Source organism: Vombatus ursinus, unplaced genomic scaffold (assembly GCF_900497805.2).
Source record: "Vombatus ursinus unplaced genomic scaffold, bare-nosed wombat genome assembly UNPS02014935.1, whole genome shotgun sequence".
Taxonomy (NCBI): domain Eukaryota; kingdom Metazoa; phylum Chordata; class Mammalia; order Diprotodontia; family Vombatidae; genus Vombatus; species Vombatus ursinus.
In genome coordinates, this window is record NW_020954713.1 from 1122888 (window position 1) to 1133920 (window position 11033).

General features: G+C 44.5%; 2 protein-coding genes across 3 annotated transcripts; one reads left to right on the forward strand and one right to left on the reverse strand.

Annotated features, from left to right (window-relative positions):
* Nucleotides 1-1846: 1846 nt before the first annotated feature.
* NDUFA7 (NADH:ubiquinone oxidoreductase subunit A7) lies at nucleotides 1847-9574 on the reverse strand. Its single transcript, XM_027844145.1, has 4 exons — nucleotides 9468-9574; nucleotides 8437-8486; nucleotides 3959-4108; nucleotides 1847-2132 (listed from the first exon to the last, which is right to left on the reverse strand). Exons 1-4 carry the CDS (start codon nucleotides 9516-9518, stop codon nucleotides 2036-2038), a joined length of 348 nt encoding a protein of 115 aa, XP_027699946.1. The 5' UTR covers nucleotides 9519-9574; the 3' UTR covers nucleotides 1847-2035.
* A 52-nt stretch (nucleotides 9575-9626) lies between these two features.
* Nucleotides 9627-10837, forward strand: RPS28 (ribosomal protein S28). Of its 2 annotated transcripts, XR_003567509.1 has the most exons (5): nucleotides 9627-9737; nucleotides 9910-9957; nucleotides 10061-10192; nucleotides 10444-10496; nucleotides 10768-10837. XR_003567509.1 is itself a non-coding variant. In XM_027844146.1 (4 exons), the coding sequence occupies exons 1-3, from the start codon at nucleotides 9699-9701 to the stop codon at nucleotides 10181-10183; spliced, it is 210 nt and encodes a 69-aa protein (XP_027699947.1). In that variant the 5' UTR covers nucleotides 9627-9698; the 3' UTR covers nucleotides 10184-10192; nucleotides 10768-10837. The 2 variants fall into 2 exon arrangements, 1 of the variants encoding a protein (XP_027699947.1); XM_027844146.1 differs by lacking the exon at nucleotides 10444-10496.
* The last annotated feature ends 196 nt before the right edge of the window (nucleotides 10838-11033 follow it).

Here is an 11033-nt window from a genome sequence, read left to right on the forward strand (position 1 = left end):
GACAGACACTGATTGTCCTTTTGTCTTTGTACCCCCAGCACCTGTCACATTACCATACATATACTAGACATTTAGTCAATGAATATTAACAGCATAGCTACTAACTGTGCAGTTACTATCATGTATGAGTCTTCAAACTTTTTACATTAAAATAGGGTCCTCATACTCCAGAAAGTTTGAGTACTAGTTGTTCAGTTCAGCCATGTACATGGCAGCTCCCACAAGTGGCCACCCCAGGCTCTGCTTGACAACCTCCAGAGATGGTGACCTCTCCTCCACTTTGTGAGACAGCTTATCTAATTTCTCAACAGCTCTTTATAGTGAGATGTACTTCGATGCCCCATAGCTTTCCACCATTCCTAGTTCTGCCCTCTGGGCCCAAGGAATAAATCTGCTCCCTCTTTTCTATGACAGCTCTTCAGGATGTGAAGACAGTACTCACACATACCAGAAGTCTTCTCTTTAGGTTAAATAGTGCAGGACCTTCAACTGCTCTTTGTGTGATTTTTTTGAATTCCCACAAGCCTCCCCTATAGCTATAGTCTGAATATGCTCCAGCTTGCAACACAATTCAACAAATATCTATTAGCATTTATTTTTTTAGTCTGAACTTGTCATGTTAGTGGCATAGGAACTCCCTCTACCAATGCAAATTTATCAATATTCTTCAATTAGAGTTCCCTGGGGCCCAAAGAGGTTAAGTAATTTATTTGCCCACAGTCATAGTGCTAGTACACACACACACAACACCCCCCTACCCCATCCCAAAAGGAAAGGAAGGATTTAAGGAATGATGTAAGAATCAAAAAGTCATTTGGATTTGGTTCTGAGGGTACCAGAAATGTTGTTAAGCTGTATCACTTAGGGTCAAGAAATCTGGATGCCATGGCCAGCTTTATCACTTACTTAGTAATAATGGCTTTCAGACAAGTCACCTAACCTTGTTGTGAGATGATCTCTTTGCTCACATGTAAAAATCTTCAGTATTGTCCATCTAATGGGAATGAGGTGAGGAGAGGGAGAGAGGGAGAAAGAGGGAGGGGGAGAGAGAGAGAGAGAGAGAGAGAGAGAGAGAGAGAGAGAGAGAGAGAGAGAGAGAGAGAGAGAGAGAGAGAGAGAGAGAGAGAGAGAGAGGGAGAGAGAGAGAGAGAGAGAGAGAGAGAGAGAGAGAGAGAGAGAGAGAGAGAGAGAGAGAGATGTATTTTGCAAGCCCCAGAGAAGCATTACCTATGATGATGAGGAGGAGGATTTTCTTACATGTCCACCACTGACTCATATTAAAAGCAGGCAACGAGATGTGGTGAAAAAAGCTCTAGATTAGGAGTCAGGAAACCTGGGCTCTAGTCCTGGTTATGCTACTGACACTTCAGAATGAGGGGAAGACTTTGGGCAGCTCTTTCTCTTTGCCTACATCTCAGTTTCTCCATCTGTAAAATAACTTCATTTGAACTAGATGCTCTCTTCTCCCTAGCTCTGACATAATGACAGCTAACATTGATATCATGCTTTAAGGTTTGCAAAGTGCTTTACAACTATTATCTCATTTGAACATCACCACAACCCCAGAGGTGGGTGTTGCTATTATCCCCATCATACAGATAAGGAAACTGATGCTGGGAGAAGTTAAATGACTTGCCCAAGGTAACACAGCTAGGAGTTTCTGAGGCCAGAATTCAACTCAAGTGTTCTTACTCCAAGTCCCACACTCTGTCTGCTGTGCTGCCTAGCTATCCTATTCTAGGATCCACAAATTTCAGAGATGACAGTTCCCAGAGAATAGTTAACAATCTGTGTCTCTACACTGGAATACAAGCAATTCAAATGAATCAAGTAAAAATGCAAAAAATACTGGAGGTCAGTGTATTTATTATGTATTAGGATATATGTTTCTCCCCTACCCCAAGATAAAATATCATGGTATAACGTTCACTGTATGATTCTCCTTGATGCCTTTGGAGCTGAGCTCGTGCCTTCAAGTCAGTCCCCTAAAAACACAATCTCTCAGCATCTGTATGTACATCTTCCCATGTCCATTTCACAAATACGGTTCATCCTTTGACAGTTCCCACTTTTTCAAGGGGGATCCTGGTATCATTGGCTTTTTTCCAGAAGTTGTCATAGCTTCATTTGAGCTAGGGAAAGAAGACAGTTTTAGGGAGGGCCTAATTTATAAAAGATTTTAAAAAGACTGCACACAAGAGACACCATATTTGGGTCAGGAGACAAGCAGCTTGTGAGATTTCCATTTCTAGAACAGGAAGTATAATCACTAAATTTAATTCAACATACTTGTACTATAACCTTCCTGTGTGAAGAAAACTGATCAATGCTAATAGAGATCTAAAGTCTAAATCAGACAAATATTGTCCTTGTCTTCAGAGATCTTAGAAACTGGGGGAATGGGGTGAGAGTGGGGTGTAGTTTCTACTTTCATAAACAGGTATAAATGAGGTGGCTGAGCATGGTAGAAGAGCTAGTATCTAACAACTATGTGACCTGATACCTCTACAAGCTGCTATACTCCAACCTGTGTAAAAAGAAGAATCAATTTTCCTATTTTAAAAATATGATCTAGGTTGTGGATTGTTACAAAATGGTTAATAAAAAAGGTTGAAGTAGGATGGGGTTACATTGTGGAAGGTCTGAAAAACCAGGACCTGTCAGCCCCATGGTGCTTCTTCCCAGCTACAGGCTGGTCATTTTCATTACAGGCATCCTTCCACCTACAGAATGATTCTAGTTCAGCTGCTTAAAGAAAAAACAGGATCTGCAGGGCTCAGTACTACAACCTCCCTTGAGGGATGGTGGAATACACTGGAAAAAGCACTAGAATAGAAGTGAAGAGCCCTGGCTCTTCCAATAACTTACCAAGAGCACTTCTCCCTCTCTCCTGGTCTAACTTTAGAGAGTCTCAGGATGGGAGAGTCTTATATGTAGAACAGCAAGGAGGTCAGTGAACTTCACTAGGTTACTGCCTCACTCTAAGCCCACTTTCTCCCCAGTAAATTGGGAATAATGCCTACTCACCAACCTCAGAGTCACTGTGAGGATTCAAGTCATCAGATAGTTATTACAGGATCAAATAAGGGGTAAAAGGACTTTGAAAACTATGAGGTGCTCTATGAAATGGAAAAAAACCAAACTAGTATCTCCAGAATCTCAGAGTTAGAAATGACCCCAGAGAGCTTCTCGGCCAACCCATGCCAGAACAAGGATATCCAGAGAAGCAATGACTCCAGCTCTCCCTCAAGACTGTAATGAGGGAAGGGCCTGACTCCCAGACAGTCCATTACACTTTAAAACAGCTGTCATGGTTCAGAAATTCTTCTCGGCATTTAGGCTGAATCTGCCTCTCACCACTTTCTAACCCACGTCCCCAGTTTTGCCCTGTGGGGCCAAGCAGAATATGACCCAGGCTATCACAGGACAGCTTCTGCAATCCTTAAGACAACCATCAAGGCCCTTCTAAATCTTCTTGGGTCCAAGCTAAACACTCCAGTTTCTTTAATTGATACTTGTGCAGTATGATACTGGTGAACAAGAGCATGAACCAAAGTGAGGAGAAAAGATGAAAAAAAAAAACAGTCTGCCTGAAAGATGAATGAGGTCAGAGAGTGGTTGGTGAGGTCAGACAGTGTTAAATTACAAAAGTTTTTAAAATCAGGAAGGGAGTTGGCAAATTTAGGTTCATACACACGAAATCTAGGATAGGATAAGGTAGTACAACATAATGGACAGAATGCTGGAATCCCACCCACCTCCACCCTGGGTAACTCTGGGTACCTCCACCTTGATGACCCTCACTGTCCTCATCTAGGACACCTTTCTCCCAGGGTTGTGAGGATTAAAGACTTTGCCAATCTTAAAGCAATGGGTAAATATGAGCCAAGGAGAAAAGAATCTGGGCAGGGTCATCTAGTCCTGCAGGGACCCTGAGTCTCCCTCAGAGAAGACTTACCTCTTACCAGGAAGACCAGACTCCAAAACTTTCACAGTAGACATTATGATTGAAGGAGGAGAGGCTTGTCGACGTCCGTCACGAGTACAATAGTAATTGTTTGAAAACTTATGGCTAGGGCCCACTGGCAGCTTAGGAGGTGGCTGAGTTCTAAAGAAAATAATACATTTGAATTGTCAGTGATAATCTGCTAGCAACAGCTCTCACATGCATCTGTCAATGTCCACCCTATGCCTCTACACTTTTTAAATTTTAATAAGCATTTTTTTGTTTGTTTTTTTTTTGGTTGGGCAATGGGGATTAAGTGACTTGCCCAGGGTCACACAGCTAGTAAGTGTTATGTGTCTGAGGCCAGATTTGAACTCAGGTCCTCCTGAATCCAGGGCCGGTGCTCTATCCACTGTACCACCTAGCTGCCTCCTTTAATAAGTATTTATTATCTACTATATGCTGGGCATTATGCTAAAGCATCTATATGTTATCTCATTTTATCCTCACAACAACCCTGGTTGGTAGGTACCATTACCATCCCCATTTTACAATAAGAAGACTGAGGCAAACTGAGGTTTTTTTTGCCCAGAGTCATGAAGCAGGTAAGGCCAAATTAGAACTCAGTCTTCCTGACTTCAAGTCCAGACTCTATCCAACGTGCTGCCTAGGTGCCTTGGAGTGCCTGACAGATATCCAGGACAAAACAAAGAAGTGGAGCTGACCCACCGCACAGCGAAATCGTGTTCTTCATTATTCTTGCGGCTGAGCAGCTGAGCTGAGCTTTCTTTTATCTGGAAAGGTTTACAGAGGCAGAATCACAGAATTTCAGTTTGGGAGGAACCTGTGAAGGCCTCCAGTCTTCCGAGGTAGCGTTAAGTACCAAGAAGTCCTTTCATGCTGAGCCCCAGATCTGCCTCTGTAGCTCCCTCCCCACTAACCCAAATTCAGCTCTCTGAAGCCAAACCAAACAAGACTTGTCCCTCATTCTCCACATTTTTTCCAAATCAAACACGCCCAGCTCTTCCCATGTCCCTTCATACAGCAGTCTCCAGTCCCAGGCCCTGTACTTCCTCTACTTTGCCAACATTCTGCCTAAAATGTGTTGCCCAGAAGAGCACACAGTACCCCAGACCTTAAATCCCATGCACTGTCGCTGGCCCAGGAAATCAGGTTCTTTGGCAAGGGTCCCATATTTTCTCTCCATTGAGGATTTTATGAATTAATTTGCTTCTAAGTACAGGATCTCATTTGATCCTTCTGGATAAGAATTATTATCCCCATTTTCCAGATAGAGAAACTGAGACCCAGATGACTTCAGTTGCAATAACAAGGCTTAACTCCTAATTCTTACTCCAGTGTTCTTGGTGTGACCATGATGGACAGGAAATGAAAAGAATGAACAAAAGCTTTCATAGCATTTATAGCCTTATCTACTAACTACAAAATGGCTTACAATTTAGAGCTGGGAGGACCTTAGACATGACCCAGCCCAGCTTCTTCATTTTCCCAATGAGTCTCCTCTTATAATAATAATAATGATGATGATGATGATAGCTAGCATTTACATAGTGCTTTAAAGCTTGCAAAGGGCTTTTACAAATATCATGTGATTTCATAAGAACTCTCACCTTACAGATCAGGAAACTAAACAGACAGAGGTGAAGTGACTTGTCCTGGGTCATACAGCTAGCAAGTGTCTGAGGTAGAATTTGAATTCACAACTTTCTGACTTAAGGATTTAATAATAGCTGGCATTTATATAATGTTTTAAGATTTGCAAAGAGCTTTACGAATATCTTATTTGGTGCTTAAAATAACTGTCAAGCAGGTGCTATTATTGTCATCCTCATTTTACAGCTGAGGAAAATGAGGCACAGAAGTTAAGTGACTTTTCACAAAGCTAATGCATGAGGCTGGATTTGAACTCAAGTCTTCCTAGCTCTAGGTCTAACATTCTATCCACTTTGCCACCTCTAAGCAGCTTCCTTGGGGGAAGACTTTATTATTATTTTTTTTATTTTTAATTTATTTATTTTTAGTTTTCAACATTCACTTCCATAAGATTTTGAGTTTTGAATCCTCCCCACACCCCAGATGACGTACAATCTGATAAAGGCTCTACATATACATTCATGCGAAGCATGTTTTCCCATTAGTCAAGATGTAAGAACAATGAGAACTAATGGGAGGAACCACAAGAATGAAGCAATAAAACAAAACAAAGGAAAAGGAGAGCGAGGAGTCTGCTTCCCTCTGCATTCAGACTCCATGGTTCTTTCTCTGAATGTGGACAGCAATGTCCATCATGAACCTTTTTGTAATTGTCTTAGATTCTTCAGTTGTTGTGAAGAGACAAGTCTATCAAAGTCAGTCATCGCACAATGTGGCTGTCACTGTGTACAATGTTCTCCTGGTTCTGCTCCTTTCACTGCATCAGTTCATACAAGTCTTTCCAAGTTTTTCTGAATTCTGCCTGCTCATCATTTCTTACAGCACAAGAGTTTTCCACTACATTCATATACAACAACTTGTTCAGCCATTCCCCAATTGATGGGTATCCCCTCAATTTCCAATTCACTGCCAACACAAAAAGAGCTGCTATAAATATTTTTTGTCCATGTGGGTCCTTTTCTCATTTTTATGATCTCTTTGGGATACAGCCCTAAAAGTGCTATTGCTGGGTCAAAGGGTATGCACATTTTTATAGCCCTTTGGGCATAGCCTCAAATTGCTCTCCAGAATGGTTGGATCATTTTACAACTCCACCAACATTGTATTAGTGTTCCAATTTTCCTGCATCTTCTCCAACATTTATCATGTCCTGTTTTGTCTTGTTAGCCAATCTGATAGGTGTGATGTGGCACCTCAGAGTCCTTTTGATTTGCATCTCTAATCAATAGTGATTTAGAACATTTGTTCATATGATTATAGGTAGCTTTAGTTTCTTCATCTGAGAACTGCCTGTTCATATCCTTTGACCATTTATCAACTGGGGAATGACTTGTATTCTTATAAATTTGACTTAGTTCCCTATGTATTTTAGAAAAGAGGCCTTTATCAGAGACACTGGTTGTAAAAATTCTTTCCCAGTTTTCTGCTTGAGGGAAGACTTTAAGAAGACCTTCGCCTCAGGGAGTGAATGACGCCTAACATCATACAAGTGAAAAGTAGTCAAGATTCAAACCCAAGTCTTCTCATGAAAAATACAAAGCCTTTTTTACTATAATGAGGCATCCTCTCCTACCCTATAGCCAGGAGCTTCAACTGGGACATTAAACTGCATCTTGATATTTTCATTTTTTCTTTTGAACATCAAGTTATCCATGAAGGAATCTTCTATTACTATATAAATAATATAAAAATAGGAAACACCTTACTAAAAGAATATTTGAGGCTGTGTTTTGTTTTACCAAGACAAATGCTTTTTTGTAACCAACACACAAAGACAAAGATCTTGTATTCTCTTCATCTCTCAGTCAACGAAGCAACCATGAAGGTGCAAAAGCAGAGTGAAATGTAGAAAGAGTAGTAGCTTTGAGGTCAAATCCCATCCCTGAGGCTTACTGCCAGTATAACCTTGGACAAGTCAGTTCTCATTCCGAAATTGCCATTTCCTCACGTGTAAAGTGAGGACTAGAGGCTCTGAGATAATTTTCACCTCTAAATGTAGGAGTTTATATAGCATTCTCTATAGAAAATCTATGAAAAATTGCTTTCCTTTCTAACATTTTCATAAAAGTTACCCTCAAAGCACACATAGAACATTCTAAAAAATTTTAAGAAATAAGAAGTTGTGAGCTAGTTTTTATTTTTCATTTCAAATTAAAGGTAGGAATTCAGAAACCCAAAAGTGAGGGCTGGATATAAGAATTCCCAACAAAAGTATATTAGCATCCTATTTCAAAGATGTAAGCCCTCAAGCCTGACCTGCATGTCTACTGTCACCAAATTCCTAGAATCTACCAAGCCTCTTCCCAAGAGGCAGCTAGTAGAATTAATCAAACAATAAACATTTATTAAGCACCTACTATGTGCTAACACTAAGATTACAAAAGAGGCAAAAGACAGTCCCTGCCTTCAAGGAGCTTAGTTTAAGCCTGAATAAGCCAATTTCATATTTCAGAGTAAGTTAGTTTTGTTGTAACTAATAAGCTAGTTTATGAATTCTGGCTCCTTCTTGGATAAGTTATCTTAGCTCTGAGTCTTCATTTTCTCACCCTGTCCTGTCTCCTTCCCAGAGCCATCTGGATAAAATAAGACAAAAAATAAAATAAAGGCATACAGAAAATAGTAATGGGGGGGTATGGAATCATCATTATTATCCCTTTCTTTTTTGTTCTCCCTTCTTCCCTCCCACTTTTCTTCCTTTCCTCTCCTGTCTAAACCTTAGGCAAATTTCCTGACAGAGCTACAAAAATTGCTGACCTCACAGCTAGACAAAGAAGGAAGTGATGGACATTGGAAGAGACAGTAGTAAACCTGCTCACCTCTTAGATATCTCCTGGTAACGTAACTGCAATTTTGCTTGGAGATTATGCTGTGAAGAAAAGAAAATGAGGAGAAAACAGTAGTGACCACAGGATAAGAACAAAGAATATATAGCTTCGGTGTGCCAGGCGGGTTTAGTCGAGGGCATATCCCAGGGTAAGAGGAGGTAATGAGAATAGAGGTACACCCAAGAGCAAGAGATGAAGTATCTCAAGAGGCAGGTGTACACCATAGGTTAGAAGGTAGAGATCGGGATGAGGTCATACCCAAGAGAAAAGGAGAAGGAGGTTACAGCTAAGAGAAAGGGCAAGAGAGAAGGGCAGGGTTGGAGTTTATGGTAAATCTGAGGGGAAAAGCCCTAGGAGGAATAAGCATATTCCTAGGCATAGGGAGAAGTGGAGTATACAGGAGGGAGGGTATGGAGAGCAGGAACAGTGGTGGAACAGAGACAGGATGCAAGGAGCCTAGAACAGGGATGGATGCACTAGAGAGGGTAAAGGAAGGTGTCAGAGGGGAAGTGGAGGACAGAGTTTGGGGTAAGTACAGAGTCAAAGATGAAGGGATATAATCATGAGGTCGGAGGTGGGACCAGTGACAAAAGACCAAAGGGTGCCGAGGTTCAGGGTCAGAAGTGAGGGATGGACAGAGGGGTCAGAGACAGGGACTGCAGACAGGGACAGGGGTGTAGGACATGGGGTCAAAGGTACGGGTGACAAGGACTTAGGGTTGGACATTGGGCTGCTGAGAACGAGGACAGAAACAAGGGTCCCGGGCGAGGAGCGGGGCCAGAGGCAGCGGCAGGAACGGGGGTGCAGGAGGAGAGTTTGGGGACAAGGTTAGAGGTTGGGCTGCAGCGGGAGAGCCACAGGTGAGACAGGGGGCGGGGTTATAGGCCAGAGCAGGCAGGTACAGGTAAAGAGCGAGATGGGGGGCAGGGGATACACAGGAGGAACACGGGGATGTCAGTCCGTCAGGTCTCCGTCCCCAGCGTCATTATATCGTGCCCTCGTCCCTAGGGTCGTCGCCGCACCCCGGAGGCGGTATTCCGGAGCCACCGGATGAAGCCAGTGGCCGACGCCATATTGCATCTGGGCTGAAGGGCAACAACTGCAGCCGCAAAGGCTGCTGGGAAGGGAGGGAGGGAACGCGAGCGCCGTGGTCTCGCGAGCGCCGGAGGCGGGACTTGAGGAAGCCTATAAAGTAGGCGCCAGGGGCACGTGACTCTCTCTCGTCTTTCCCATCTTCTGTTGCAGCCGCCATCATGGACACAGGCCGCGTGCAACCCATCAAGCTGGCTCGGGTGAGGAGCAGAGGCCGGGACCGGGGCTCGGGGCGGAGGAAGGGAGCTGCAAGGGGCGGCTGCCTGGGTTCCAGCGAGGGGCTACGAGCCCGAGTCGCTCCCGCGCCTGGGAAGGAGGGAGGGAGGAGCGGGTGGATGGCCCGGCCTCACGCTCTCCGCCGTCCGTCCCCAGGTCACCAAGGTGCTGGGCAGGACCGGTTCTCAGGGCCAGTGCACCCAGGTAAGTCCACGCCCGAGCGCCCCCTCCCCTCCTTGCGCCCCCTGCCTCGGCCCCGGCCCCTCCTCCGCCCGGCGCCCCTGAGGCCGCTCTGCCCCCTGTCTAGGTGCGCGTGGAGTTCATGGACGACACGAGCCGCTCCATCATCCGCAACGTGAAGGGCCCCGTGCGGGAGGGGGACGTGCTCACCCTGCTGGAGTCGGAGCGTGAGGCCCGGAGGCTGCGGTGAGACCGACCGGTGAGTGCCGCCGAGCCGCCCCAGCAGCCGGGGAAGGGGGACCAGGTGTGCCGATGATCGAGCCCAGCCCTGGCCAGGGCCTCTTCCGAACCCCATCCATCCTACCACACAGTCCCCCAAAGCGCCTTTTGACAGAATAGGGTACTGAGGCCCAGAGAGGGCAAGGGACTTGGGGGACAGCCTGATCTCCAGAACTGTCTTAAGGAACAGGTCAAGTCTGACAGCCCTAACAATGCCCCTTGAATCTGCAGCCTCAACTCAGTTCTGTCATGCTACAGTGGAGGAAACTGAGCCCCAGAAAGAGGTGACTTTATCCAGAGCCCCAGACAATGTGTGGGAGAGCTCGGGAAGGCTGTTGGTGGTTCAAGCTAGGAGGGCAAGGTCAACAGATAGTTAGCACCAAGGGGGGGTAGTCCTGGGACTCTCAAAATAGGCTTGGTTTTAGGCCAGACCCAAAGAGGGTCCTAAATAAGTAAAATCAAAAGGCTGGTGGTGGTTGGGATCACAGTGGTAGATGCTATGAGCTGGAACTTTAGTAGAAAAGTCCTAGTACCTTACACTGACTTTATTTTCAGGTGGAGGCCCCTAGGCTGCTGGTCGTGGAAGGACTGCTAAGGGATGTGTAAAATAAAGAGTTTTGTCTAAGCTGCTGAGTAGTGTGACCTTTTAAAGGTGGGGTAATCAGGTAGACCCAGGTCCTTTTTATCCCCTGAGGTACCTGGTATCTTGAAATCAAGGAAGGGGAAGATGGAATGCTGGACAGTGCCAAATAGGATGTAAACAGGTATCCTTTGTAACCTAGTATCAGGGTCAAGTATTCTGATATAGCCTCTTCTTTCCC